Raw genomic sequence first — 26,574 nt, forward strand, 5'->3', positions numbered from 1 at the left:
TCTCTCTCTTTTTCCCCCCCCCCCCCCCCTCTCTTCCTCTCCCACCCCTGTTTTGGCACCCGGGGAAGGGCTTTGAAAATTGAGCTCGGCCGCGGTGGACGTGTGGGGCCTAGTGGCTCAGGCCGAGACGGACCCCAGCTGAGCGGCCGGGTGGCGCTCCCCCACCCGCTCTGTGTCTCGGGCCGAGCGGTTGTGAGGCCCGGCCCGAGTGACTGCAACTCACCTCCCGCTCCCGGAGCCACAATGTGGGGGTTTGTTTGGCTGGTGCTGTCGCTGTGGGGATGAAAAAATGGTGGCGAAGTTTCGGGAGGCTGCAGGATTAGGTCCCGACCATCAGGTCACTGAACTGTAGGATTGGTCCACCATCACATCACTTAACGCTAATGAGCAGTAGGATTGGTCAACCGCCAATGAGCGGATTTTTGAACGTTTTTTGCCTACTGTCCGAACAATTTTTGTCTGACCAAAAAGTAAATACGCCTATTAGACTCCCCTGATCATAACCTTTCTTTTGATATAACGTACGTGTAGGTACACTCTAACTTTTGAGTGTATAGCAGACAGACAGACAGACAAACCAACCGCTTTTTTTATATAGATAGATAGATACAAACTGTCTAGGTGGCAGTCCAATATCCTTTAGGAAACAGTGTGCTTACTAGTGATGATACAGTAATTGTGCAGTACAAAAAGATCAGCAATCAGTTTGGATAATAGGCTACACTAATCGGGCATGACTGAACTTAGGGCCTACTTGACTGCTGTCATTTATGGGTTCATCCTTATAACTTTAAGTGAGCTTCAGGTGTCAAAAGTCTGCGACTTGGAGTTCGTTCAGTTGGGGGAGGCTGGCAGCAGCTTAAAGGGGCAGGCAGAAATGACTGGAAGATTTGGAAGGTTGGAGGTCCAGAGTAATGGATCTCTGTCTCACTTCTCAATTGTGGTTGCCCAATTAATGTTTGTAAGTTGGGCAATTCCAATCAGAAAACCAAATCTGCTATACTGTTGGAAGTGTTGCAAAATTAAAAAGAAATAATCAGTGAATGAAGAAGTCATTTGCTGTGCAGGCAATCAACAATTTCAGTTGTTTTTGACGACACAGACTATCCTGCAGTAGTTTTGGTTTATTGTAATCATTATGTATGAAGCTCAGCTCTTGAATAACTTCAGTACATTTATTGTTGAAATGTAGTACTGTATTAAGGAAGTGTTCATGCCCAAGAAGCAACAAGTACACATTGTTGTTTAAGTAGAAAATGAGAGGTGATCGCATTGAATATTATAACATTCTTAAGGGGCTTGACAGGGTGAACGCGGGGAGGATGTTTCCCCTGGCTGGGGAGTCTAGAACCAGGGGTCAGTGTCTCAGAATAAGGGGTCGACAATTTAGGACTGAGATGAGGAGAAATTTCTTCACTGAGTGCTGTGAATATTTGAATTCTCTACCCCAGAGGGCTGTGGATGCTCAGTCATCATTGAGTATATTCAAGACAGAGATTGATAGATTTTTGGACACTAGGGGAAATCAGGGATATGGGGATAGTGCGGGAAAGTGGAGTTGAGGTAGAAGATCAGCCATAATCTTATTGAATAGCGGAGCAGGCTCGAAGGGCCAAGTGGCCTACTCCTGCTCCTGATTCTTATGTTCTACATTAAATGTCAGTAGTTTGCCAACACAATCTCTTGCCAAGGGCTCTAAATCCTATATCTGAGCTGAACTTGTTTTCGATTCATTAGGTATGAAGATTGCTGTGGGACCCATGGTATAAAGTAGGTTTTTTTTTTGCACCTAAAACTTCTCAATTTCTATATCTTGGTCATATGGAGAATTTCACGTACTGATCACTTTTTATTTTCATAGAATCGTAGAAGTTACAGCACAGAAAGGAGGCCATTTGGCCGATCGGACTTAGCTGTCCATCTTAAGCTATCTACACACCTCATTTCGCTGGCCTTTGCCCATATACACCTTTTGTATTCCTTCTTTTCAAATACTTCTCCAGTTCCCTTTTTAAATTATGTTACAGGCTCTGTCTCAGTAGCCATTTGCGATAAGGCATTCCAAGTTGTAATAACCCTCTGTGTGGGGGGAAAAAAAATCTAACCCCACCTTTGTTCTTCAATGTTTTGCACTTTCTGAAATGGACTTTAATTGACGTAAAGGTTGTTAATTGGAAATTGAAAGCGCAGTAAATTTTGTATTTTTATATGGTAGTTAGATGCAGTGTGTTTTTAACGTCGCCTTTTGAAGAACATTATTGGGAGGTGCAGAGGATTGCTCACATTTAAATGTGAACAAAGTGTTTTATGTAACTGGCAAACACTGGGCACAGTTTAGCACTTACCCACACTGTCTGTCTGTGGGAATTACATAACAATATATGTGCTGTTATGCTTGAAATTATGTTCCAGTACTCAATCTATGCTTGGTTAGCTGATTGAGCTCAGGTACAGCTAGGAAGAGTGAAAAATCAATCGGAAATTCCACTTGTCGTTACCATCTGGTGGTGGCTTGTGCTAAACAGCGCTGTCTGCTCACAATGACATCAGGTTTGTTGTGATGCCTCCCCACAGATCCGGCAGCCTTGCTGTTGCGACCACACATGGAAAAATTGTCTTTTTAGTGAGATACTGGACTTCAGCTTGAGTATGTAACTTATCATGCCAATAAAGCGATTTCAATTGTAATGCCTTCAGGAGATAATGGCTCAGTGGTAACACTCGCCTCTGAGTCAAAGTCGTGGGTTTGAGCACATTCAGGCTGACACTTTGGAGATGCCGTCTTTCAGATGAGACATTAAACCGAGGCTCAGTCTGCCCTCTCAGGTGGCCGTAAAAGATCCCAAGTTATCCCTCGACTAACATCATCAAAGCACATTATCTGATCAGTTATCTCATTATTGTTTGTGGGAATTTGCTGCACGCAAATTGGCTGCTGTGCTTCCCTATTAGATTAGATTTATTTGCCATATGTAACAAGTACAATGGAATGCTTGTTCCCCGTAGGGACGCGTCAGCTATACATACAGCGCCGCGTTCAAAGTCAATACAATGGCTTCCCGTGGCAGTGGGAGCACGATGTCCCTCAGCCGCTCCGTCCTCCTCTTCACCGCGGCCTCCTCCTCACTGTTGCCAGCTCCACGTGTGGTGGCCTGCTTCTCCCGCTCTGGCCACCATGCCCGGCTCCCATCCGGACTGCGAGTTACCTGAAATGGAGCTGCCGGCCGACGTGCTGTAGCGTGTCGTGAGTCTGCTGCTGCTGCTCGTTGCGCTGCGCTCCTCTGCCCGACTCGCCGAACAGTGACTACACTTCTAAAAAGTACTTCATCGGCTGTAAAGCGCTTCGGGCCAGCCTGAGGTCGGGAAAAGCACTATATGAATGTAACCGCTGTTTCTTTTTAAGGGAAGAAACAAGTGTAAAGGGGAGAATTCGCACTTATCTGTTGCTAAGGTCAAAAGATTGGTGCAGATGAAAAAGACTGTCAGCCCATTTTATCTTGTTCTTGAAAATACCAACCCTATTGTCTTTCCATTATAGCATTTAGCTGTTAAATCATTCCAGTGTCCTGGCCCAGCCACCCTTCCTGGTAACCTGTTTCAGCTGTTGATCCACTGTGGAAAGGAATATTTCCTGATCGTCTTAAATTTGCCACTTGCAACCCTGCACCTATGTGCCCTCTTGTCCTGCTCCCCTTGGCAAATGCAAGGCACTGCATATTGGATGCAGTAATAGGAATTCTGTGTACTTAATGATTGAGTCAAACTTGTCATGGAGGAAGTTCGCAAGAAACGTGGAGGACTAGTTGACTAGTCATTGACCATGTCAGAAAAGTGTGAGGTGACAATAAACATAGACAATAGGATGCTTTGCTATATTGCCGAATCAGTTTAGATTAAACCCCTAGTAGTCATATTGAAGCTGTACAGTAACTTGGTCAGTATTGTTTTGGGTTTGTTATTTGCCTTGTTAAGTTTCTTGTGTCGCTATGGTGTTCTGAGGTTTATTTTTGGCACTGAAAAGCTGTAGCTTATCAAGTCATTTCTTTACAGCTGTTCCCTTCAACATTAGGGATCAGCTTTGTTGCATTTCCTCTGTGCTGCCTCTGCCTGAATTGGCCCCCATATGTCACGGTGACCAGTACTGTGTGGGGTGCTCCAGGTGTGGCCTGACCAGGTCACTATACAGCTTCAGCATGACTACTGGGGATTTAATCTAAACTGATTTGGCAATATTAGGGGTACGGTAGCATAGTGATTGTTACTGGACGAGTAATCCAGAGACAATAGCAAAATACTGCGGATGCTGGAAATCTGAAACAACAACAGAAAATGCTGGAAGCACTCAGCAGGTCAGGTAGCATTGTGGAAGGAGAAACTGAGTTAACATTTCAGGTTGATAACGCTTCGTCAGAAGTGGAAAAGATTGGAGAAGTAACAGATATTTAAACAAGTGTGGGGCAGGGAAAGGGAGGAGGGGAGGAAAGAACAAAAGGAAGGTCTGTGATGAAAGGCTGGAGAGATTAAAAGACAAAAGATGATGGTGCAAGGCAAAAGGAGATGGTAATGGCACAAGTTAAGAAACAAAAGATGACTCTAGAGGAGTGTAAATGGCAGCTGTTGATGATTCTGCCAGTGCCATTTACACCTCATCTAGAGTCAGTTAATAATCCAGAGACATGAGTTCAAACCCCACCATGGCAGCTGGGGGAATTTAAATTCAGTTAATTAAATAAAAATTTAGAATTAAAAAGCTAGTATCAGTAATGGTGACCATGAAACTACCGGATTGTCGGAAAAACTCAACTCGTTCACTAATGTCCTTTAGGGAAGGAAATCTGCCGTCCTTACCCGGTTTGGCCTATGTGATTCCACAGCAATGTGGTTGACCTCTTAACTGCCCTCTGAAATGGCCTAGCAAGCCATTTGGTTGTACCAAACTGCTACGACAAAGTCAGCACTGTGGGAGTACCTTCACCACAAGGACTGCAGCGGTTTAAAAAGCCGGCTCACCACCACCTTCTCGAGGGCAATTAGGGATGGACAATAAATGCCAGCCTGGCCAGCGGTGCCCACACCTCATGAACAAATTAATAAAATTTAGCACAACAGCACCCTATTGGCTTTGTTTATTGCCACCTTGCACTTTCTCTACAAACTTGGTGTGGCAGTGATGATACCAATTGACTGCAATAGGACATAGAAAGGCTAGCAGAATGGGCAGACAAGTGGCAGATGGAATTTAATACAGAGAAGTGTGAGGTGATGCATTTTGGCAGAAGGAACAGGGAGAGGCAATATACACTTAATGGCACAGTTGTAAAAGTGTGCAGGGCAGAGGGACCTAGGAATTAATGTGCATAAGTCCCTGAAGGTGGCAGGACATATTGAGAGAGTGGTTAACAAAGCATATGGGATCTTGGGCTTCATAGAGGTATTGAGAACAAAAGTAGAGAAATTATTATGCTGAACCTTTATAAAGCGCTGGTTAGGCCACAACTGGAGTATTGCGTCCAGTTCTGGTCGTCACACTTTAGGAAGGATGTGAAGGCCTTTGAGAGGGTGCAGAGGAGATTTACCAGAATGGTTCTGGGGATGGGGGGATCTTGGCTACAAGGACAGGTTGGAGAAGCTGGATTTGTTTTCATTAGAGTAAAGGAGGTTGAGGGGTGATTTGATAGAGGTGTACAAGATTATGATGGGTTCGGATAGGCTAGATAGGGAAAGGTTGTTCCCCACTAGTTGATGGTACAAGGACTAGGGGGCACAGATTTAAGGCTTTGGGCAAGAGATTTGGGAGGATGTGAGGAAAAACTTTTTTACGCAGCAAGTGGTGATGACTTGGAATTCGCTGCGATGGAAGTGGTGGAAGCGGACACACACAATGTTTTCAAGGGGAGACTGGATAGGCACTTGAGGGAAATAAACTTGCAGGGCTACGGGGATAGAGCGGGGGAATGGGACTAACTGGATTGCTCTGCAGAGAGCTGGCATGGACCTGATGGGCCGAATGGCCTCCTTCCGTGCCATTATGACTCTGACTCTATGGTCAACTAGTCTTCCAGGTTTCTTTTGAACTTCCTCCATGACAAGTTTGATTCAACCACAATTCCTGTCGCTGCATCCAATATGCAGTGCATTGCATTTGTCTATATGGAACTTCATTTGTCACTGATCAACAAAGTGTAAATTCTGTTGAGCTCTTTTAGCTCTCTCCTGATAAACATGAGGAAAAAGACTGCTGGGGTTAGGGATGAAAGTCGCCTGTGGAGAACAACATCAAGACTGATGTAAGGATGAAGGAATATTCTGGAGTCTTGCTTAATTACTTTTGGGGAGCAGGGTGTTTATGCAGAATTATCTGAATATTTTCCAGTATCATAAGTGTACAAGATATAGAGGGAGGTGGCACTAATAACTTTTTAATATATTTCTGACCATTAAAAATTGTGCACCACTTTTTGCTCAGTGAGGCTCCTGCAGATTTGTGCTAAGCTGGGAGAGTTGGTTAAATATTATTTGCTTTTCTTTACCTCTTAATGTCTTACAATGTTGTGTTGATTGAGTTGGGGTTGAAAACAGGATGAAAGATAATGTGAAATTGGTTTAGTTCCTAATTTCAGTTAAAGGAGAAATTGAAAGAGAAAATTGAGTACGCAGAGTTGGGATTCCTTTATCCTGTTTTATTTCTCCTTAGTCCAACAAGTTGCATTTGGCAGCTAGTGGTCTGATGTGTGTTCCAACCCCCAGTTGCCATTATTAACTGGATTTAAGAATTCTTTTCAGATTAACCTTTGCCGTTTTGCAACAGTTTTTAATAACCAAACAGAATGCAACTACAAGGAAGTCGTCTTTAAAATGTTGTGCTCTGACCAGACTACACTTACAGTATTGAGCCAAGCTATGATCTCTGATATTCAAGCCCTGGAGGTGATTCAGAGAAAAGCCACTGGACTGGTCCCTAGCATCAGAGAACTGAGTTCGGAAGAAAGGTCTAATTTTCTCTTGTTCTACCAGCCTTAAAAGGAGATAGTTGTGAGGTAATCTTATAGAGCTGTAATGTTTAGTAAGTGGTTTGGCAAAGGTAAATCCAGAACACCACTACAAACTAAGCCACAAGAGTAAGACGAGCTGCAAATTTGTAAAAGGTAAATTTAGGATTAACGTCAGGAAGTTCTTCACACCGAATAATCAACACCTAGAGTGGACTTCAAGTGGTGTCCTGGAGGCAAAAGCCTGAAATCATCTGAGATACATTTGCATTCCGTGAAAGGGGCAATGTCAGGTCTTTCAAGATGGATGAGCTAAGATAGGTTGAATGGCCGCCTTCATCTATATCGTGGAGATGCCGGTGTTGGACTGGGGTGGACAAATGTGAGAAGCCACACAACACCAGGTTATAGTCCAACAGCTTTATTTGAGATCACAAGCTTTCGGAGCGCTGCTCCTTCATCAGGTGAAGTGAAGAGATGCATATAGGCACAGCATATATAGTCAGAGAACACTGCCAGATGATTACAGGTAATCTTTCTAACTGCCCTTTGTCACACCTCGGCAGAGAGATAATCACAGCAATCAAAGGTATGAAAGGCGTCCTAACAGGTCAGTCAGGAAAACATTACATCAAAGAACAATGAGGTGGGGTCACAAGGGGTCAAATGTTGCAGATGCTGGGGTCTGTATGGAAAAAAAAAAAAAAAAAAATTTTTTTTTGCTGGAAATCACAGCAGGTCCGGCCTCATCTGTGTAGAGAGAGAACAAGCCAACGACGACTCGAGTCTGGATGACTCTACATCAGGTGGGGTTACATGTAGCGTGACATGAACCCAAGATCCCGGTTGAGTCCGTCCTCATGAGTGCGGAACTTGGCTATCAGTTTCTGCTCGACGATTTTGCGTTGTGTCTCTCGAAGGCCGCCTTGGAGAATGCTTACCCGAAGATCGGAGGCTGAATGTCCTTGACTGCTGAAGTGTTCCCCGACTGGGAGGGAACACTCCTGCCTGACGATTGTTGCGCGGTGTCCGTTCATCCGTTGTCGCAGTGTCTGCATGGTCTCGCCGATGTACCATGCTCCGGGCCATCCTTTCCTGCAAGGTATGAGGTAGACAACGTTGGCCCAGTCACATGAGTATGTACCATGTACCTGGTGGGTGGTGTCCTCACGTGTGATGATGGTATCTGTGTTGATGATCTGGCATGTCTTGCAGAGGTTGCTGTGGCTGGGTTGTGTGGTGTCGTGGTCGCAGTTCTCCTGAAAGCTGGGTAATTTGCTGCGAACGATGGTCTGTTTGAGGTTAGGCGGCTGTTTGAAGGCGAGTAGTGGAGGTGTGGGGATGGCCTTAGCGAGGTGTTCGTCGTCATCGATGACATGTTGAAGGCTGCGAAGAACATGGCATAGTTTCTCCGCTCCGGGGAAGTACTGGACGACGAAGGGTACTCTGTTGGTTGTGTCCCGTGTTTGTCTTCTGAGGAGGTCTATGCGATTTTTCGCTGTGGCCCGTCGGAACTGTCGATTGACGAGTCGAGCGTCATATCCCGTTCTTACGAGGGCGTCTTTCAACGTTTGTAGGTGTCCAGCGCGTTCCTCCTCGTCTGAGCAGATCCTGTGTATTCGCAGGGCTTGTCCATAGGGGATGGCTTCTTTAACGTGGAAGCTGGAGAAGTGGAGCATCGTGAGGTTGTCCGTGGGCTTGCGGTAGAGTGAAGTGCTGAGGTGTCCGTCTTTGATGGAGATTCGTGTCAAAGAATGAAACCGATTCTGAGGAGTAGTCCATGGTAAGTTTGATGGTGGGATGGAACTTGTATCCCCCACGATGACGGCATCGCTGTGACAGCCTCAATACGCAACACCAACAACAGCCAATCTCCAGACGCCATCCTACAACTCATCCGCTTCATCCTTGACCACAATGTCTTCACCGTCGACAACCAGTTCTTTACCCAAACACACGGAACAGCCATGGGGACCAAATTCGCACCCCAATACGCCAACATCTTCATGCACAAGTTCAAGCAAGACTTCTTCACTGCACAGGACCTCCAACCAACGCTATACACCAGATACATAGACGACATTTTCTTCCTATGGACCCACAGCGAAGGATCACTGAAAAGACTACACGATAACATCAAGTTCCATTCCACCATCAAACTCACCATGGACTACTCCTCAGAATTGGTTTCATTCTTGGACACACGAATCTCCATCAAAGACGGACACCTCAGCACTTCACTCTACCGCAAGCCCACGGACAACCTCACGATGCTCCACTTCTCCAGCTTCCACCTTAACCACGTTAAAGAAGCCATCCCCTATGGACAAGCCCTGCGAACACACAGGATCTGCTCAGACGAGGAGGAACGCGATAGACACCTACAGACGCTGAAAGACGCCCTCGTAAGAATGGGATATGACGCTCGACTTGTCGATCAACAGTTCCGACGGGCCACAGCGAAAAATCGCATAGACCTCCTCAGAAGACAAACACGGGACACAACCAACAGAGTACCCTTCGTCGTCCAGTACTTCCCCGGAGCGGAGAAACTACGCCATGTTCTTCGCAGCCTTCAACATGTCACCGATGATGACGAACACCTCGCTAAAGCCATCCCCACGCCTCCACTACTCTCCTTCAAACAGCCGCCTAACGTCAACAGACCATCGTTCGCAGCAAATTACCCAGCTTTCAGGAGAACAGCGACCACGACACCACACAACCCTGCCACGGCAGCCTCTGCAAGACATGCCAGATCATCAACACAGATACCATCATCACACGTGAGGACACCACCCACCAGGTACATGGTACATACTCATGTGACTCGGCCAACGTTGTCTACCTCATACGTTGCAGGAAAGGATGCCCCGGAGCATGGTACATCGGCGAGACCATGAAGTCACTGCGACAACGGATGAACGGACACCGCACAACAATCGCCAGGCAGGAGTGTTCCCTCCCAGTTGGGGAACACTTCAGCAGTCAAGGACATTCAGCCTCCGATCTTCGGGTAAGCATTCTCCAAGGCGGCCTTCGAGACACACGACAACACAAAATCGTCGAGCAGAAACTGATAGCCAAGTTCCGCACTCATGAGGATGGCCTAACCGGGATCTTGGGTCCATGTCACACTACATGTAACCCCACCTGACGTAGAGTCATCCAGACTCGAGTCGTCGTTGGCTTGTTCTCTCTACACAGATGCAGCCGGACCTGCTGTGATTGCCAGCAAAAAAAAAAATTTTTTAATTTGTTTTTCATACAGACCCCAGCATCTGCAACATTTGACCCCACCTCATTGTTCTTTGATGTAATGTTTTCCTGACTGACCTGTTTGGACATCTTTCATACCTTTGATTGCTGTGATTATCTCTCTGCCGAGGTGTGATAAAGGGTAGTTAGAAAGATTACCTGTAATCATCTGGCAGTGTTCTCTGACTATGTATGCCGTGCCTATATGCATCTCTTCACTTCACCTGACAAAGGAGCAGCACTTTGAAAGCTTGTGATCTCAAATAAAGCTGTTGGACTATAACCTGGTGTTGTGTGACTTCTCACATTCATCTATATCTATCTTGTGGCTGTGGAAAGCAAGTTGACACTGTAATAACCCCAACTTCTGCTTATTGATTGAGATCGTGAAACTTGTATACAATAGTGACAAAACTGTGACAGAACAATTGTTACTTTGGAAAAGATGCACAGAGTCAAAACTTTTACTACTGCGACTGCTACTTGTACAAATAATTTATCAATTCATTGTGTTTCGTTGACAGGGAGAGGAAAAGTATTGCTGTCAATGAATGAACATTCCGGTGATAATGGCCGAACAGCCTCCGCTGGAAACAGCTCTAATGAATGAAGTTCCACTTCTACCTCATATAGTCAATGGGGACAGCGGACAACAGGTGAGTGCTAAACTAAAGGCCATACATTGGGATCATTCATTTTAGAACTTGAAAGCATCAATTCATCTAAATATAATGCAGAAACCAACAAAGTTTATTCCAGAATAATGAAACTGCGGTAGACCTTTGACTGATGCTTCAAGGATGGCCATTCCTAATTGGATGCCAGATTTTCAAACCCTCCTTTACATAACCTGTTTTCCCTCTGCCTAAATATTTCCTGTTTCTCTTGCATCAAAATGTCTGTCCGAATAGTTGTGACAAATATGAAGTTTTTTTTTTAGCTTGATGGCAGTTGCTTCAATTCAGACACAAGAGATAACTTTAAAAGCCAGTTTTACTTTTGCAGCCTAAATCCAATACAACGATTGCAGGTTTGAGAGAAACACCTAAGCCGTATATTTCAAATATATGCATGCATCTTATTCATTTGTTTGTTCATTGTTTATTTTGTAAATTTTCTTAATATTTTAAATTTAAAACAAGGTTGGATGTGACGCTCTCTTGTTTTGGAGATGAGCGGAGAATCTTGTGGAGATGCAAGTTAATTTCCAATAGCTAAAGCAGAAAGGTGGTTCAGTTTGTTATGATAGCAAAATATCCTTGGTTCAGTACCAAAAACTTACCTAGGTATGAAGACGAGTGAAGACATTCTCAATGACATGGTGAATTTGAACTTAGCTATGAGAGCAATCTAAAATACAGAAGCCAAAAAATCTAGAGCAAATAGTGTGGAGAAAATGTAATTCAATTAATAAAAATGCGAAGTTTGTCAGCTTGGTTTCGTAAACATTTTAAGAGTTGTTGACTAATTTCTGATCTATCTGTACATTATAGATGTGCAGTAAATTGTAGTCCATTAAATCCAGTGATGCGTGTTATAGTATAGTAAGCTGTGAGGAGGATGTCATGAAACTCCAGTACGATTTGGACAGGTTGGGTGATTGGGCAGAAACATGGCAAATGCACGATAATGTGGATAAATGTGAGGTTGTCCACTTTGGTGGCAAAAACAGGAAGGCAGATTATTATTTGAATGACAATAGATTGGGAGAAGGGGAAGTGCAAAGAGACCTGGGTGTTATTGTGCACCAGTCGCTGAAGGTAAGCATGCAGGTGCAGCAAGCGGTTAAGAAGGCAAATGGTATGTTGGCTTTCGTAGCAAGAGGGTTCGAGTACAGGAACAAGGATGTCTTGCTACAGTTGTACAGGGTCTTGGTGAGACCGCACCTTGAGTATTGTGTGCAGTTTTGGTCACCTTACCTGAGGAAGGACGTTCTTGCCATGGAGGGAGTGCAGCGAAGATTCACCAGGCTGATACCTGGGATGGCAGGAATGACGTATGAGGAGAGATTGTGTCGATTGGGCTTATACTCACTGGAGTTTAGAAGATTGAGAGGGGATCTCATCGATACCTATAAAATTCTGTCATGTCTGGACAGACTAGATGCAGGAAGGATGTTTCTGATGGCCGGGGAGTCCAGAACCAGGGGTCATAGTCTAAGGATAAGGGGTAAGCCATCTAGGACTGAAATGAGGAGGAATTTCTTCACCCAGAGAGTGGTGAACCTGTGGAATTCTCTGCCACAGAGGGCGGCGGAGGCCAGTTCATTAAATATATTCAAGAAAGAATTGGATATATTTCTTGAGGCTAAAGGGATCAAGGGATATGGGGAGAAGGCAGGGACAGGGTACTGAATTTGGATGATCAGCCATGATCTCATTGAATGGCGGAGCAGGCTCGAAGGGCCGAATGGCCTACTCCTGCTCCTATCATCTATGTTTCTATCCCTTATCTGCACTTCCGAAAACCTCTGAAAACCGAAAGTTTTTTCGTGGAGCATAACTAGAGTATTTATGGTCTATATTTATCCCACTATTTAATTTACCAAATTATTACTGTACAAAACCTGTAATACTATTTATAGTCTCTTTTATCCCACTCAGTGTGAATATTCATAAGGTTCGCTGCAGAAATATTAATGTGTTTGCTTACGGGGTGCTGTTCAGACCCCTGCTAGGGTGTTACATACTGATTCTGAATACCATTCTGAAATCTGAAAAATTCCAAATTCCGAAAAACATCTGGTCTCAAGGGTTTCGGATAAGGGAATAGTGCACCTGTAGTGTGTTTGAACTAAAAATTTATAGAGAATGACAGATCCATTGGAGAGAATTAAAAGCTATAATTCAATTGAAGGGTTCTGATAACTTTGTGTTTGTAATTATCAGTAGCATTCCAGTGCAGAGCACCAGTAAGCTTTCCTCTGATTGTCCATCTACACTTACCCTACTTCTAGGAAGAGGAGTAGGCCATTAAGCCCTGCGAGCTGCTTCTGCCATTCGATGAGATCATGGCTGATCTGTGTTCTAACTCCATATACCTGCCTTTGGCCCATATCCCTTAATACCTATGGTCAACAAAAAGCTATCAAGCTCCGATTTTAAAATTAGCAATAGATCTAGCATCAATTGCTGTTTGCGGAAGAGTTTTCCAAATTTCTACCACCCTTTGCGTGTAGAAGTGTTTCCTAATTTCACTCCTGAAAGGTCTAGCTCTAATTTTTTGACACTACCCCCTAGTCCTAGAATCCCCCACCAGCGGAAATAGTTTCTATCTACCCTATTTGTTTCCTTAATATCTTGAAAACTTCGATCAGATCACCCCTTAACCTTCTAAATTCTAGGGAATACAACCCTAATTTGTGTAATCTCTCATCGCAACTTCCCTTGAATGTGGGTATCATTCTGGTAAACCTACACTGCACTCCCTCCAAGGCCAATATATCCTTCCTAAGGTGTGGTACCCAGAACTGCTCACAGTACTCCAGGTGTGATCTAACCAGGGTTTTGTACAGCTGCAGCATAACCTCTGCCCCCTTGTACTCTAGTCCTCTAGAAATAAAGGCCAACATTCCATTAGCCTTTTTGATTATTTTCTGTACCTGTTCATGACATTTTAATGATCTATGTACCTGAACCCCCCAAGTCTCTTTGAACATCCACTGTTTCTTAGCTTTTTACCATTTTAGAAAGTAGCCTGTTCTATCCTTTTTAGGTCTAAAGTGGATGACCTCACATTTGCTTACATTGAAATCCATTTGCCACAGTTTTGCCTATTCACTTAATCTATCAATATCCCCTTGCTAAGGCAATGGCTTGCAGGGTTATCTGGAAGTAAGCATCAACAAAAAAGGTGGCCAGTATGAGGCTGACTTTCCCCTTTTGGGCAATGCAGGCCAGAGCCCTCACTCCTTTCAATCAGCTTCCCTTTTTGTTACAAATGGACCTCGCAACTTGATCTTGCATGTACGCTGCAGGAAGCCCTTCTGTTGCGTACCTGGAAATTTGAATCCTGAAGAAGAATCGTTTGGACATGTCTTCAATGACAACTCTCTTATCTATAACAAGCTTAATCTGCATTGGAGCTTTCCTGTCATTGGAGAAGGACAAGAAAAATAGTTTCCTTGGCTTGTTCTTATTATGGCCCTGAAGGCATGTGTCCAGGCTAAAGTTGGCATGCACTAGAACCTGAGGGACAAATGCTTCATCTGTGTCAATCATGATCCTGCAAATATGGAGGACTCCAAGGCATTGATGATCAGGTTTTTCTTGGAAGCTCCTTGCGTATGTGACACTGGCTATCACAGTTCTCTCAGACAAATGGCTGCTTTTGTCCATGTAGTTTCAGTGGCAGCTCTACTACTGGTGTTACTTTCATAAGCATTGCTGTGGACAAAAATGCTAGTTCCAATGTTGATATCTTAGTTGTATCTAGCTTAGGAGAGTTATTTAGCTTCCCTGAAGTATATGACTGACCGATCAATGATGTCCTGTACAACTGGAAAAAGATACAATATTTTTCTGGTTTTATATGGAATTTCAAAATGTGATTGCTGCTGCTATAAGCAGTCTTTCAATGTGTACCCATTATCTGTCTTGTGCCAATGCCACATCAAAGGTGGCTGAATCACCTCTGCATTTAACAATCATTAAGTGATCCACCTAGACAAAGTTCATCAAGGAAATATTAATGATCACTAGACCAACAACTATTTATCTGTTTTTGGCCTGTCCCAGCAAGGGTCCTGCAAGCAAGTGGCTCAAAAATTGCCTTAGTTTTGAAACAGTCCTGAGACAGTTTTTGGGAGATTGCACTGATTCCTTTGAACCAGGCTTTAATTGACAGTTTTGGCTAATTTTGAAAGCTACCTTTTGATCTTCCTATGACCTGCTTGGATTCAAAGGGTAGAGATGCATATGATACAGGCTTGTAGCCTAGGTTCTTTAGTGTCCCCTTCTCGCTGTACTGCCTAGCAGGTGGAGACAAATGTCTTTTATAACTTTGTATTATGGGAACTGATTTATGTTGTGCTGTTACAGCAAACCACAAGGACTTTGAGATGTTTTATTATTTTGAAGCATAAGTTAAGTGAAGCACTGTAATTCATCTGCCTAATGCTGTTCTTTTTCTTCTGTTTAATTTTACATCGTAATTTGAAATCCTGTTGATTCATTGTTTGTAGCCCGAGATGTACAGTATGTCAGTGCTAATTTTCCATCAGTTGGTGAGATCAGGAACATACAGTGATGATCGTGTTATTTCCTGTGTGTACCTCACTGGGTAAAAGGGTTCACTGTTCACCCTGCAGCTCGCTATCTCTATTGTGAATAGGGTCATGTTTTGGCTCATGGAGTACAGGCTTGCCTGTGGAAGTGGGCCTTCGCACAGGCACACGAAAAAATGAATGGAATGCACCAGAATCATCATAACTGAAGTAGCAGACATCATGACTTAGTATTGGAGTCGGGATTCTGAATCACATTTAAGCGACTTTGACAATGGTTTTGCATAGTTGGGTTTTCTGGATGGTTATAATAATTTTTAAAGTATGTCAGTGAATTATAACCAAGTATGTTAATTGAATAGAAATAATGGAAACGTGTATCCTCAAGCTAAACTACTGATTAACTAGAAATTTCAGTTAAAATGCTTGCAATTAAACTTCTGGTTTGACATAGATGAGAATGGAAGGTGTGCAAGTGATTAGAATCCATTAGTATCCAAATCAATGTCTTCATACCAGCAATTAAAAACAACTGACGTATACAGTATTTTACAATATTATTGAAACAAAACTGGGGCAAGTATGTTTCAAGAGCTCCAACAGAAAGATCTGGAATGAAAACCTACTTTGGGAATCCACACTCCACAGATTCTGCTGAGATTGCGGGCGGGTTATGTGGAGGTGGCAGACTAATTAATGGAAGATCAGAGATGGACGAGAAGAAATAAAAACGTTTTTTTGAAAAAAAAATGGATCAAAAAAAATTCTGAAAGAAATCTCAAACCAACAAACAAGCTGGGATCAAAGAGGTAAAAGAATCGAAGATGTATTTCAGGAGTATAGCTAAAGCTAGAATATGTAGGTGAAGGGCAGACTGACTCGCATGCAGAGTCACAGCGGAGGACATTGATGATCTAGTCAAGTGGCTGTCAAATAACTTTAGTTTCTTGGCTTTCCCATGTGAACTGTCCAATAAAGCAGAAGAATCCCTGAGAGATGTGGGCCAGAGATAGTACTAAATCTGACCAGAATTAAGATGGACATTTAAGAATGACTAATTTGTTTATCTTGCTGACAGATAATGGGTTTTGTCAAAGAAATTAGTGTACAATTTTTCATTCAAAGGGAAAAACTTTGGAAAAGTTTGTTTTATGATGGCACAGGGTAGTGGTGATTGCAAAAGCACCCCAAACTCTGAGGAAAGTGAGAAAAAGATGTATGGAAGAAACAAGAGGCCAAGGGAGATGGTCTGGGATGGGTAAAACTAGTTGGAGGTGGAAGAGGAGTAGCTGATGAAACGTTTGAAAGTGTTAGACCAAATGTACTTGCACACCAATATTCAGTCTAAGGATTAAGGGAAGAACTGTAATGGAACTTCGAAGCATTGCATGGTTGTGAAACATTTTAGGGTAGCACAGCCCTACATTACAGTCTGGTCTTTCTGTAAATTAATTGTGTAATATGTTAATTGTAGTCTGAGAATGTTCTTTTTGTCAATACTCAGTCCAAAAACAATTTTTTTGTGGGTAATACAGATTTTATGTTTTTCATTAATGTGAACTTTAATACTAGAATGTGAGATGCTTGGAGAAAACACAACTTATGGTCCAAGTATGCAATGCCTGGGGTATCACTCACTTGAGAAGTGGAAGAAATGACAATTTTGTTGGGAGGGAGGCTAGAAGTTGTTATGGTAATCTGATGAACCAGTCTGGATCTGGAGTGAAAGGGGTGGGAGTTGCCAGTGTTTGTGAATTTGAGGCCAGTTTGGGGAATTGTACGATAATTGATTTAACCACATCCATAAAGCAGAGCTCTATTTCTTGACTTGGGTTGAAAAGAATCACTTCTGAGGTTAGATATAAATACCTTTATCAGATGGTTAATGGCATTATGTTGTGGAATTTTAACTTGTAGTATGAGTGCAGAGACAGTCTTGGGGAAATTCAGGCCATGAAGGATTAAGTTTTACTCAATTAGGGAAGGATCTGTGGTCAAAGCTTTCAGTGTTCATGTCCAGTGATGATTAGTGTTACAGTTAAATGTTTCTTGTTTAAAGATCTCTCCAATTGAAGAAGGCAAGAGGCAGTCAGCTAATCAGTGTCATCTGGTACTGATCTAGTAAATTGATAGTGATCTTTATAATTTTGCAATTTTACCCGATGCACTGCCACCTTGCGCTAAGTATTGTAAACATTACGAGTGGCTCTAAACTGTTTCACAGTTTATATGTAGCTTTATTAGTTGATGCTAGTTTTTTTAAACAAAAGATTTTAGTACATTATAAGTAGTACAAATATTGTAATCTAAACATAAGATCAACACTGCCTTGAGCCTGAAAATATTGAAAGGTAGCTGTAAATACCAGTTTTAAATACAGGTATTTTTAATATAGCAGGGTCTGACTTGTATTTAAATGTAACTTGTATATTTCTTTGCAAGTAACATGACACTCCTGGCTGCCAGGCCTCAATTTGGTACTGTCTGCAAATGAGTTCTAATGAGGCCTCAAATAACTCCCTACTAAGTTGCCCTTGCTACTTAATATAAACTTGTAAAAAAAGAATTGATGTAAATAAAGTAAAATGAACTGGATATTCATTTAACCAGTTTATCAGTCTATTCTGACACACAATTGCTTTTTAGAATCAAAAAGAATAATCACTGTAGTGGTAATGAGAACTGTGATAATTGAGTCATATTTCAACAGAGAATGAATTAATAAGCAGTTAGTTATTGCAACATTCTTCCCATACAACATGTGCAAGCTCAGATTAACATCTGATAAAGTCACTTGGATGTTATCCCTTTAGAGATCTTTGGAACTGATGTCAATATGTTAATTGTTTGATGTATTCCCACATTTTGCAAAAATGTCTCCACAAGAGAAGTCATGATCCTTGCTTTTGGCAGGCTGAATACTCTCCTTTTACTTGTGCTTGATTAACTTCCAGTTAATTTGTAAGCCATTTTTTCTATTTTGTGAGTTAGCTTCCCCTTACCTGTACTTCCCTGAAGATGACACAGTCTAGCCTCCTTATCCATTTTGGCTATTCTTCCTATGTAAGTCTGAACAGCGAGTGGAAGCCACCAGAACTAAGCCTTGCATGCATTTTAAGCAGGAATCAGTGAGCAGCAGCTAGAGAGCCCTGGCAAATGTATTTTTACTTCCCAAAACTGGATAATCGTGGCAGTTACACTGCCTGCACTGCAATCCAGGCTGAGATCGGCTAACTTGGTGCTGACTTCGGACCTCGCTAGTCTTTATGATGAGTGCCGTATCATGAGGTGCATTTGTCCATCAGACCATCAGTGGACCCTTTTACACAAATTTTTATTAAAATTCAAGTTCTGAAATTTCAGAAAAAGATGTTTGAGGTCATTTTTCTTCAACTATGTTGAAGACTGGAGGCTCTAAATACTATATAACATAGTGACTAGCAAACACTCAATGATACCAGTGCTTGTCTTTCTGCTCCATCTATTTAGGATCCTGCACAGTAATGGCAGCTCAACATCCATGATTGTATCCACTCCAGGAATTGCCACAGGGAAACATCAGGAGAGCTGGTAGCTTCTGGCCCAACAGTACTGGAAAAATTGAGTGCTGCTCAAGAAGTCCAGATCTGTGCATTACATAAAGATCTGTTTGAGCCAATGCCTTTGTGCATTACAAAGGGGTGGGGTTGTAGGGTCAAACTAGCTTGGTATGTGTTGGATCTAGATTCTGTATTGATGTCCTTCAAAGCTGTTTTAGTGGGGCCTGGTCCTCACCACTCTAGGAATACAGGAAAACAGTCAGAATTCTTGATGTATACTTTTACCAAGGTAAAGACTACAGTATCAGTTAGTACTGGACCTCTTCTAAGAAAGAAAAAGTAGTAGTTAATACTTTCCACTACTGAGGCACTAGTTTACCTAGACCGTGCATAAAAGTAGTGCATGGAATTGTGCAGTGCAGTACAGTGGTCATGTTTCAGGTGACTGAGAGTGAACTCTTGGGACCTCACACCTCTTGTCATATGTAACAGTACCTAGGACCTGGTGGATGATTTACTTGTACATGATAAAATTGATGATCAACAGAAGTAGGGATTGTCTCAGTTGGACTGGATTATTTTATGTCTGCTTCGTTTCTGGACTTTAATTCAGGAGACCTTTCTGCCAACTTTGTGGCCCTGTTGAATTCAATGAACATTGCAAATCAATATACATACCTGGTGCAAATAGACACCATGCTATTTAATCCTAACATTTTTGATAACATACAAGATCAAAAAATGTGCATTTTTTCTTTGTGAATATGGCTTTGCTTAAATAATACTTAAATTTGTTGCCTATCGGTAAGATACTGCTGCAGATGAAGTTCTGATGCAAAGAGTACAATCGTGCTTTGATTCAGGTGCTTTCTAACTGTGCTGGTCTACTGGATTGTTGATTTTAATCTGCTGCTCAAAAATTTAATTGGATAAACTGTTAATCAAAAACACCAGAATGGAGGCTAGATGTGTAGACGATTTCTATTCCTGTTTTAACCCTTCCCTGTATGTGATTAATTCAACAAACATTGTGACTAGGATATTAACCAATTTCAAGATATAAATGATGAATGAATATTAACATTCTGATTCTAAATGGTAAAAGACTTCATTGTAGGGTTGAAGGGGGAAAGAGATACCCTAAAGTGCTAAGGCTCAGTATGATGTGTTTATGGTTGGCTGAGATTTTGTGTTCTGCTAACCTACTTTTTATTGTCGTGGAGAAAATGAGAGGTATCCACTGCATTTTGAAATTGAATTCTCTTGCGTCCCAAATGTATTCAGTGAGGTACAAAATAATAAAGTCTAGCACGTGTGTAGCTACTGATCTATGTTGATTCTGCAGGGTTTTTTCTATTGACCTAGTTGACAATGGCTGGAAATGCATTTCAGCTGGATTAATTTTGATAGGTGATCTGTGGAGAAGGAGTTACCAACAGTATCATTGTTTGCTGCTTCCTCAAGCATCGCTGAATATTTTGCTTTTAATCTTCATAAAAGAACATGCTTCGCATCCTTCAAAAAACACTTGCTGTGGAAGCATGATGAAGTTGGTGTTTGGCTGTTTGAATGTAAATAGTATTTTTCATTTTCTGCACGGCATGAAAGGTTTAAAGAGAAATAGGTGTATAACTTGATCATCTGCTACACTGACTTATGAACCTTCCGGCAGACTCTTTCTGCAGGACTTGAAACCATAAAAGCAGTCGTGTTAACCTTAAATCTTGACCAAATACTGGATATATTTAATAGCATTTAAGTCGCATGTTATTTATATTACCAGTTTGTTGCAGACACACAATACTGACTGGCCCTAATGTAATTTTAAACTAGGGGCAGTAGTTTTTGACAAATTGTACGTTCAGTTCTTCAAGCACTAAAGCTGCACTGGATGGATGTTTTGGAACAAATGACATTAAAATCTGAGCACTGCAGAGTATGATCGCCTTTGCCTGTTTCCTTAAACTGAATTTCTTGAAGTTAACTTGGAAAAATACAGATTCATTAGAAAGCTTCTCATTTCCATATGATGTGGATGTCCAAGGATTGGTTTGACCCTGGGGGTGTTTGAAAGGATGTTGTTCAGTTGTAGAGCCGACACAGTCCAGACACTGGCAAAAAAAATTCTGTTTGCTGGGTATTGGTTGCAATGATAGTATTCTGAATTTGAAATTAAATAGTTGAAGGATTTAGTTTTGAATCACTAAATGTTAACACTTGAAAATATAGAGCATCAGATCCTCCAGGTGTGATCAGGCATTATCCAACCAGTAATTCAATATATTCGCTGTATGTGTAACCTAATCATGTTTTTTAAACAAAATAAATTTGCTCAAAATAATACAATATTGCATTATTTTATAGTGTGTTGCTTTAGGTAATCATTCCTTTAACACACCACTGAATTGGAGTCCATAGTGCATTGTGAGAATGTTAGAAGGATGTTTATCCGGTTTGGGACAAAGTTAAATACAGAATGTCACCGCAAGCCGCCATGAATTGCACTACATTCAGTAACGTGTTTTATATCAAAGAACATCTAGTCAGAACAAGGAGTAACTCTGGCAACAAATACAAAATGCTTCATATAACTTGGATTGCTTCAGTGATTATTGTGCTTGTTTTTAGGGGGAAGCATAATTTTGTTTTAGCTTTTCTTTGCCACGCCAACATTTTAAATTGGTACTACAAAAATTAGCCGTAAGTAATTATTAACCTGACATTTGGGATGGATAGGGAGGAGGGAGCTTGACTTTTGCTGTCAGTTTAAAAATAACCTGTATTATTTTCTATTAGAAATTTGTAAGCAGTTTATCCTATTTCATCTTCCTATAGTTGATGATATGGCTACGTTCCTATACCCATATGTTTGTGGTTGGAAAATAAAATGTGCAGAATTTAATTTTGAAACTCGCTTGAGATGACGGCATGCCTGGTCTTCCTTTTGACTGCAAAAGGTGCATGGCACAAGGAGATGAGAAGGATAAATGGGGGATAAAGAAAAAATATTCTTCATCTTTCTGCCCCCACACACAATCTCTTGTTTCTTTCAGAATTTTTCTTGCCCTTTGTTTCTGTGTGTTTTCTCTCTTTTTGCTATATTTCAGTTTCCCTATTTAATTTCATATTCTCTCCACTTTTCTCCAGTCCTGTTTGTCTTTAGAATACTTGTTATCCTAGAATCTCAGTTAAATATATTTACCTCTGCTATATGTGTCTTGCCCTTGATCAAAAAATGTGTGCACGTCAAACTGTTCTACTATGAAAAATGAGTCTTTGATCGCTCCAAAATCCTCTGCAAGACATCGAGCATGTAACTAAATTGGATCCTGCACAACAACACCTGAGCCTCCCTATAGTGAACCCATTTGCCCCCACCCCTCCACGACCCCAGGGTTTCCTTTTAACTGCTGTTAGTTAGTACAACTCGATGAAGAAGTGGCAGATCGACCCTTCCCCCTCCAGCACTCAGTGTGGAAGCATGTATTGTGGCACAATGGGGAAAATAACCCAATCTGAGAAATTATTTCTCTATGAACCTAAACCAGGAGAAATACTTGGAAATCTGGTATCTGTTCTTGCCCCGCTGAGTGACATGTTGAACTGTTGACAGCACTTCCAAATTTGGATTGTAAACCGGACATCTATTCCACCCAATCAGATAACCTACCAGGCTGACAGCAGGCAAATGTGACATACTTCTTAGAATCAGTCAACAGGGCCATCTACAAGCCACTTACTACCACAGTATATTGTGTATACAACGCCATACACACTGTATTCTATGAATATGATTAATATCAATTTATTGCAAACAGAACAATTGCAATAAAAAGGAAAATGTAACTTCTAAGAAGTGGTTTTTTTTGTGATTAGAATATGAAAACTTTGAAGTTACTTTGTATGTTAACATTGATGTTAAATGTGCATAATATAAAGATGTCAGTGGGTAAATATACAGAGTGCAAAGATAGAAATTTGCATCTATTTGTATTTTTAAAATAGTGCTGTAATACTGTCCTGTTTAAACTCTGCATTTTCAGGTTATACTGGTGCAAGTTAATCCTGGGGAAACATTCACAATCAGAACAGAAGATGGTCACATTCAGTGTATTCAAGGTAAGTATATAGTGACCACATACAACAAAAAAGTACTGTGTGGTAAATAAAGCTTCTATATTCAAGAACAATGAGGAACCTGATAGAAAGTTATTTTTGCTTTTGAAAGTAAACTTGTTTTCTGTCAGTAGCAATATTGTTAAACCCTATCCCCTTCGCCAATGTTATGATATGAGCCCCTTTGAAAGAACTTGTAATCTACAGTCTCAAGCAGTGGATGTTTGGCTACATGCCTGAAACAGTGTGAAAATATAATCACTTGATTAAAATGAGTTTAGAGTGCAGTGTAGATAAGTGATGGTATTTACAGTATTCATTTATCATTCTGAAAATAAAACTTTTCTGATGTCAGCAAAATTTTAATTTTTGTGCTTTTTGGCAAAATTATGGATGCCTTTTATTTTATTATAGGTATAGATTTTAATTTCTGTTCTGACCTTGCTACTATTTAATTTCTGGTGCGTCAATAAGGAGTGGGTGGCGACAGTATTAAAGTGGCACTGGACATCATACCAGTAAAGCAATCAATCATTATCTTCAGTTATTCATCAGAGGATACACAATCAAATTGGCTGTGCAGTATTTCTGGACAAGCTGCTGCAGATGAAGTCTACTTTTTTCCTCAGACCTTCCTGCACAGTGTTTTGTGAAGAATCTCTTCAGCAAGAATCAATTGAAATGAACTTGGTCCTGTTCCATCACCTCAAATCGCCATCAGACTTCCTGCAATGGAGAGCATTCTCCCTCGGTGGTTGGAGGGTATCATAATTTTGTAAATGCGGAGTTCAAAGACTCAAGGACCTGAAAGGAGCAACTATTGTTCCTGCCAATCCAGGGTCCTGCATATGAAACACGATGAGGAACAACCATTTGGTGAATCAACAACCGAGATGTCAGTGGAAAATTACAAACATGCTGGCACTTGACTTTTTTTAAATGTCCTCATTTTTTATTTATTTCTTTTTCTCTGCTGAAGGCTGTGGTACCTTGCACAATTGACCATTTGTCTTTGAGCCTAGACAGTGAATTGGTAGACTATTTGGTGACTTTTGGGGGGTGGGGGGAGGACATCACAGCTGAGCCTGATGTTAGCCTCACCTAGCATCTACAAATGCACTTTTGTGCACAGATAAGGAAACCTTATTAAATATAATCTAATATGCAGTAAGTCTGAATTGCCACATGTGGAGTGTTGGATTGTTTATAAAAAAAAGATCTTTATTGTTTCAATTTTTATTATTTTCTAGGTCCTGCTCATGTTCCCATGATGTCACCAAATGGCTCAATGCCTCCAATTTATGTGCCTCCTGGTTATGTCTCACAGGTACTGTACTTTTCTTGCATTTTAGTGCAAGATATCTAATAGCAACTGCCAATTCAAGCTCTCTGCATACACAAGCAGGATTTTAGTTAAAGGATAAAAGTAGAAACGTGACCAGCTTTGCAAGGTTCAGTGACTTATATGGGTACTTTAACTTGCTTGTCATGATTGGATATGGTCTTGCTCTGGGGAATGTAATGTGTTTTTCATATTTTAAAATGTGGATGTTGAAAGGGCAGGAGAACTATTGGAATAAGTACTTTCAGTAAATCCCTTAACCATTAATGTGTTCCATGGTGTGCATGTTTAACACTTGCAGAAGGCTTTAGTTAGAGAGCAACTTTGAATTGAAAAATGGAGCCTTTCAAAATAAAAAGAATAGGTCGAAAGTGATATCAACCATCATTACAATATAAATAGAGCAAGTATATTCAAGTTAATTGTAAGTAGTGGATATATTCCATGGGAACCTCCTTGGTTTAGACCACCATAGTCTGGGGGGTTTTTCTAGCGTGAACAGATTCTGTGTTTCACAGAGGAGATCTCCTAGCTATTGATTTTTCTGTAAATGAATAAAAAATGTATTTCAGTAATATGGAATATTTGAAGTGGAAAGTACTTAACTGTAGAGATGGTTACTTTCAAAGTAATCTTTCCTCTTTATATTTAGCCAGTATTGCACACAATATTGTGGAACCAAAATGATGATTCCAAGAGTTCAACTAATTCTAAAGAGAGTGCAACAGCCATTCTTTATAAATATTTTAACAGTAACATAACAGCTTGTATTTATATGGTGCCTTTAATGTAGTGACATGCCCTTCAGGGGTGAAAAGGCTGACACTGATTAGTTACAGGAGAAGAGTTGAGGAGGTGATTGAAGGCACTGTTGTAAACAGAAAGAAAGCCTTGCACTTGTATAGCGCCTTTCACGACCACCAGACATTCAAAAGTGCTTTACAACCAATGAAGTACTTTTTGAAGTGTAGTCCCTGTTGTAATGTAGGAAACACACTAGTCAATTTGCGCACAGCAAGCTCCCACAAATAGCAATGCGATAATGACCAGATAATCTGTTTTTTAGTGATGTTGATTGAGTGATAAATATTGGCCAGGACACTGGGGATAACGCACCTGCTCTTCAAAATAGTGCCATGGAATCTTGTGTCCACCTGGGAGAGCAGACGGGGACTCGGTTTAACGTCTCATTTGAAAGACGACACCTCTGACTGTGTAGCACTCCCTCAGTGCTGCACTGGAGTGTCAGCCTAGATTATGGGTGGTTTTGAGGAAACTTTTTAGAAGGGGAGATTTATCCAGGCGAAGATGTTGAGTGTGTGTTCCAGAGGAAACTACAAAGTAATGGATTTGAAATCCTGAGTTTTCCTGAACTGGTAGTACCCTTTCTCTACCCCAGCAAGCAGCAATTTCTGCACTTCACTGGTCTGAGATGAGCAGACCACTCAGAATTTTGGCAACAATCTGTAAAGCAAAGGCTTAGTCTTTCCCAACATTTCTCAATGATTTGCCTAATGAGGTGAGGTCTCAGTCTGGAACTGTCAGATGCCTTATTTCACTGGGGGATGGTAATAGCTTTGAGTCACTGATTGGGCAGAGAGCTGTGCGATCCTGAACTGAATCATTTTAGATCTGGGGTGAAACCTCCATGTCTAAAGGAAGCCTGTTTCCCTTTACTCAAGTATACCATATATCAGGCTGGCTTGGACATGCCAGGATTGCTTTCAAACTCTGTTGTTCATGCTTGAAGCTTTCAAAGTTAGCTTTAATTGTCTTATTGAAGATTCCAAAGGAAACGGTAACTTCACCTGCACCTTGCCCTGGTTGTAAAGGAAGTTTGGATGGTAACAGTGCCAGTTTATAGACAGATTTCATTCAATGAAAACTGATCCGTACCCATTTTTTTGAGTTCGGAGTTGTATATACAGCTGTACTACTTATTCACACTTTGTTTACCCAGGAAACACAACTGGAGAGCCAGCCTGTGGAAACAAAGGCTACTCGGTTGTCATGGGAACATGGTTAGAACTTGTTAAGCCTAGAGGTCAAGGGTGTTGTCTGACTTGGGTCCTCCCATATAATCTTTTATACTTCTAGTTGGCAACC

The 26,574-nt window shown here is 41.4% G+C and overlaps 1 protein-coding gene across 4 annotated transcripts in view; it reads left to right on the forward strand.

Annotated features, from left to right (window-relative positions):
* LOC147124979 (fibronectin type-III domain-containing protein 3A-like) overlaps positions 1–26,574 on the forward strand; it is a 175,398-nt gene that overhangs the window by 75,853 nt on the left and 72,971 nt on the right. For all 4 annotated transcript variants that reach the window (XM_085995568.1, XM_085995578.1, XM_085995587.1 and 1 more), the window contains 3 exons: positions 10,772–10,903; positions 23,054–23,129; positions 24,377–24,453. In XM_085995568.1, the coding sequence (XP_085851694.1) occupies positions 10,799–10,903; positions 23,054–23,129; positions 24,377–24,453 (258 nt within the window). In that variant the 5' untranslated portion in view covers positions 10,772–10,798. The remainder of the gene's footprint in view (positions 1–10,771; positions 10,904–23,053; positions 23,130–24,376; positions 24,454–26,574) is intronic.

This window comes from Somniosus microcephalus, chromosome 1 (genome assembly GCF_052327205.1).
Source record: "Somniosus microcephalus isolate GS21.2 chromosome 1, FLI_Smic_1.0, whole genome shotgun sequence".
Classification (NCBI taxonomy): Eukaryota; Metazoa; Chordata; class Chondrichthyes; order Squaliformes; family Somniosidae; genus Somniosus; species Somniosus microcephalus.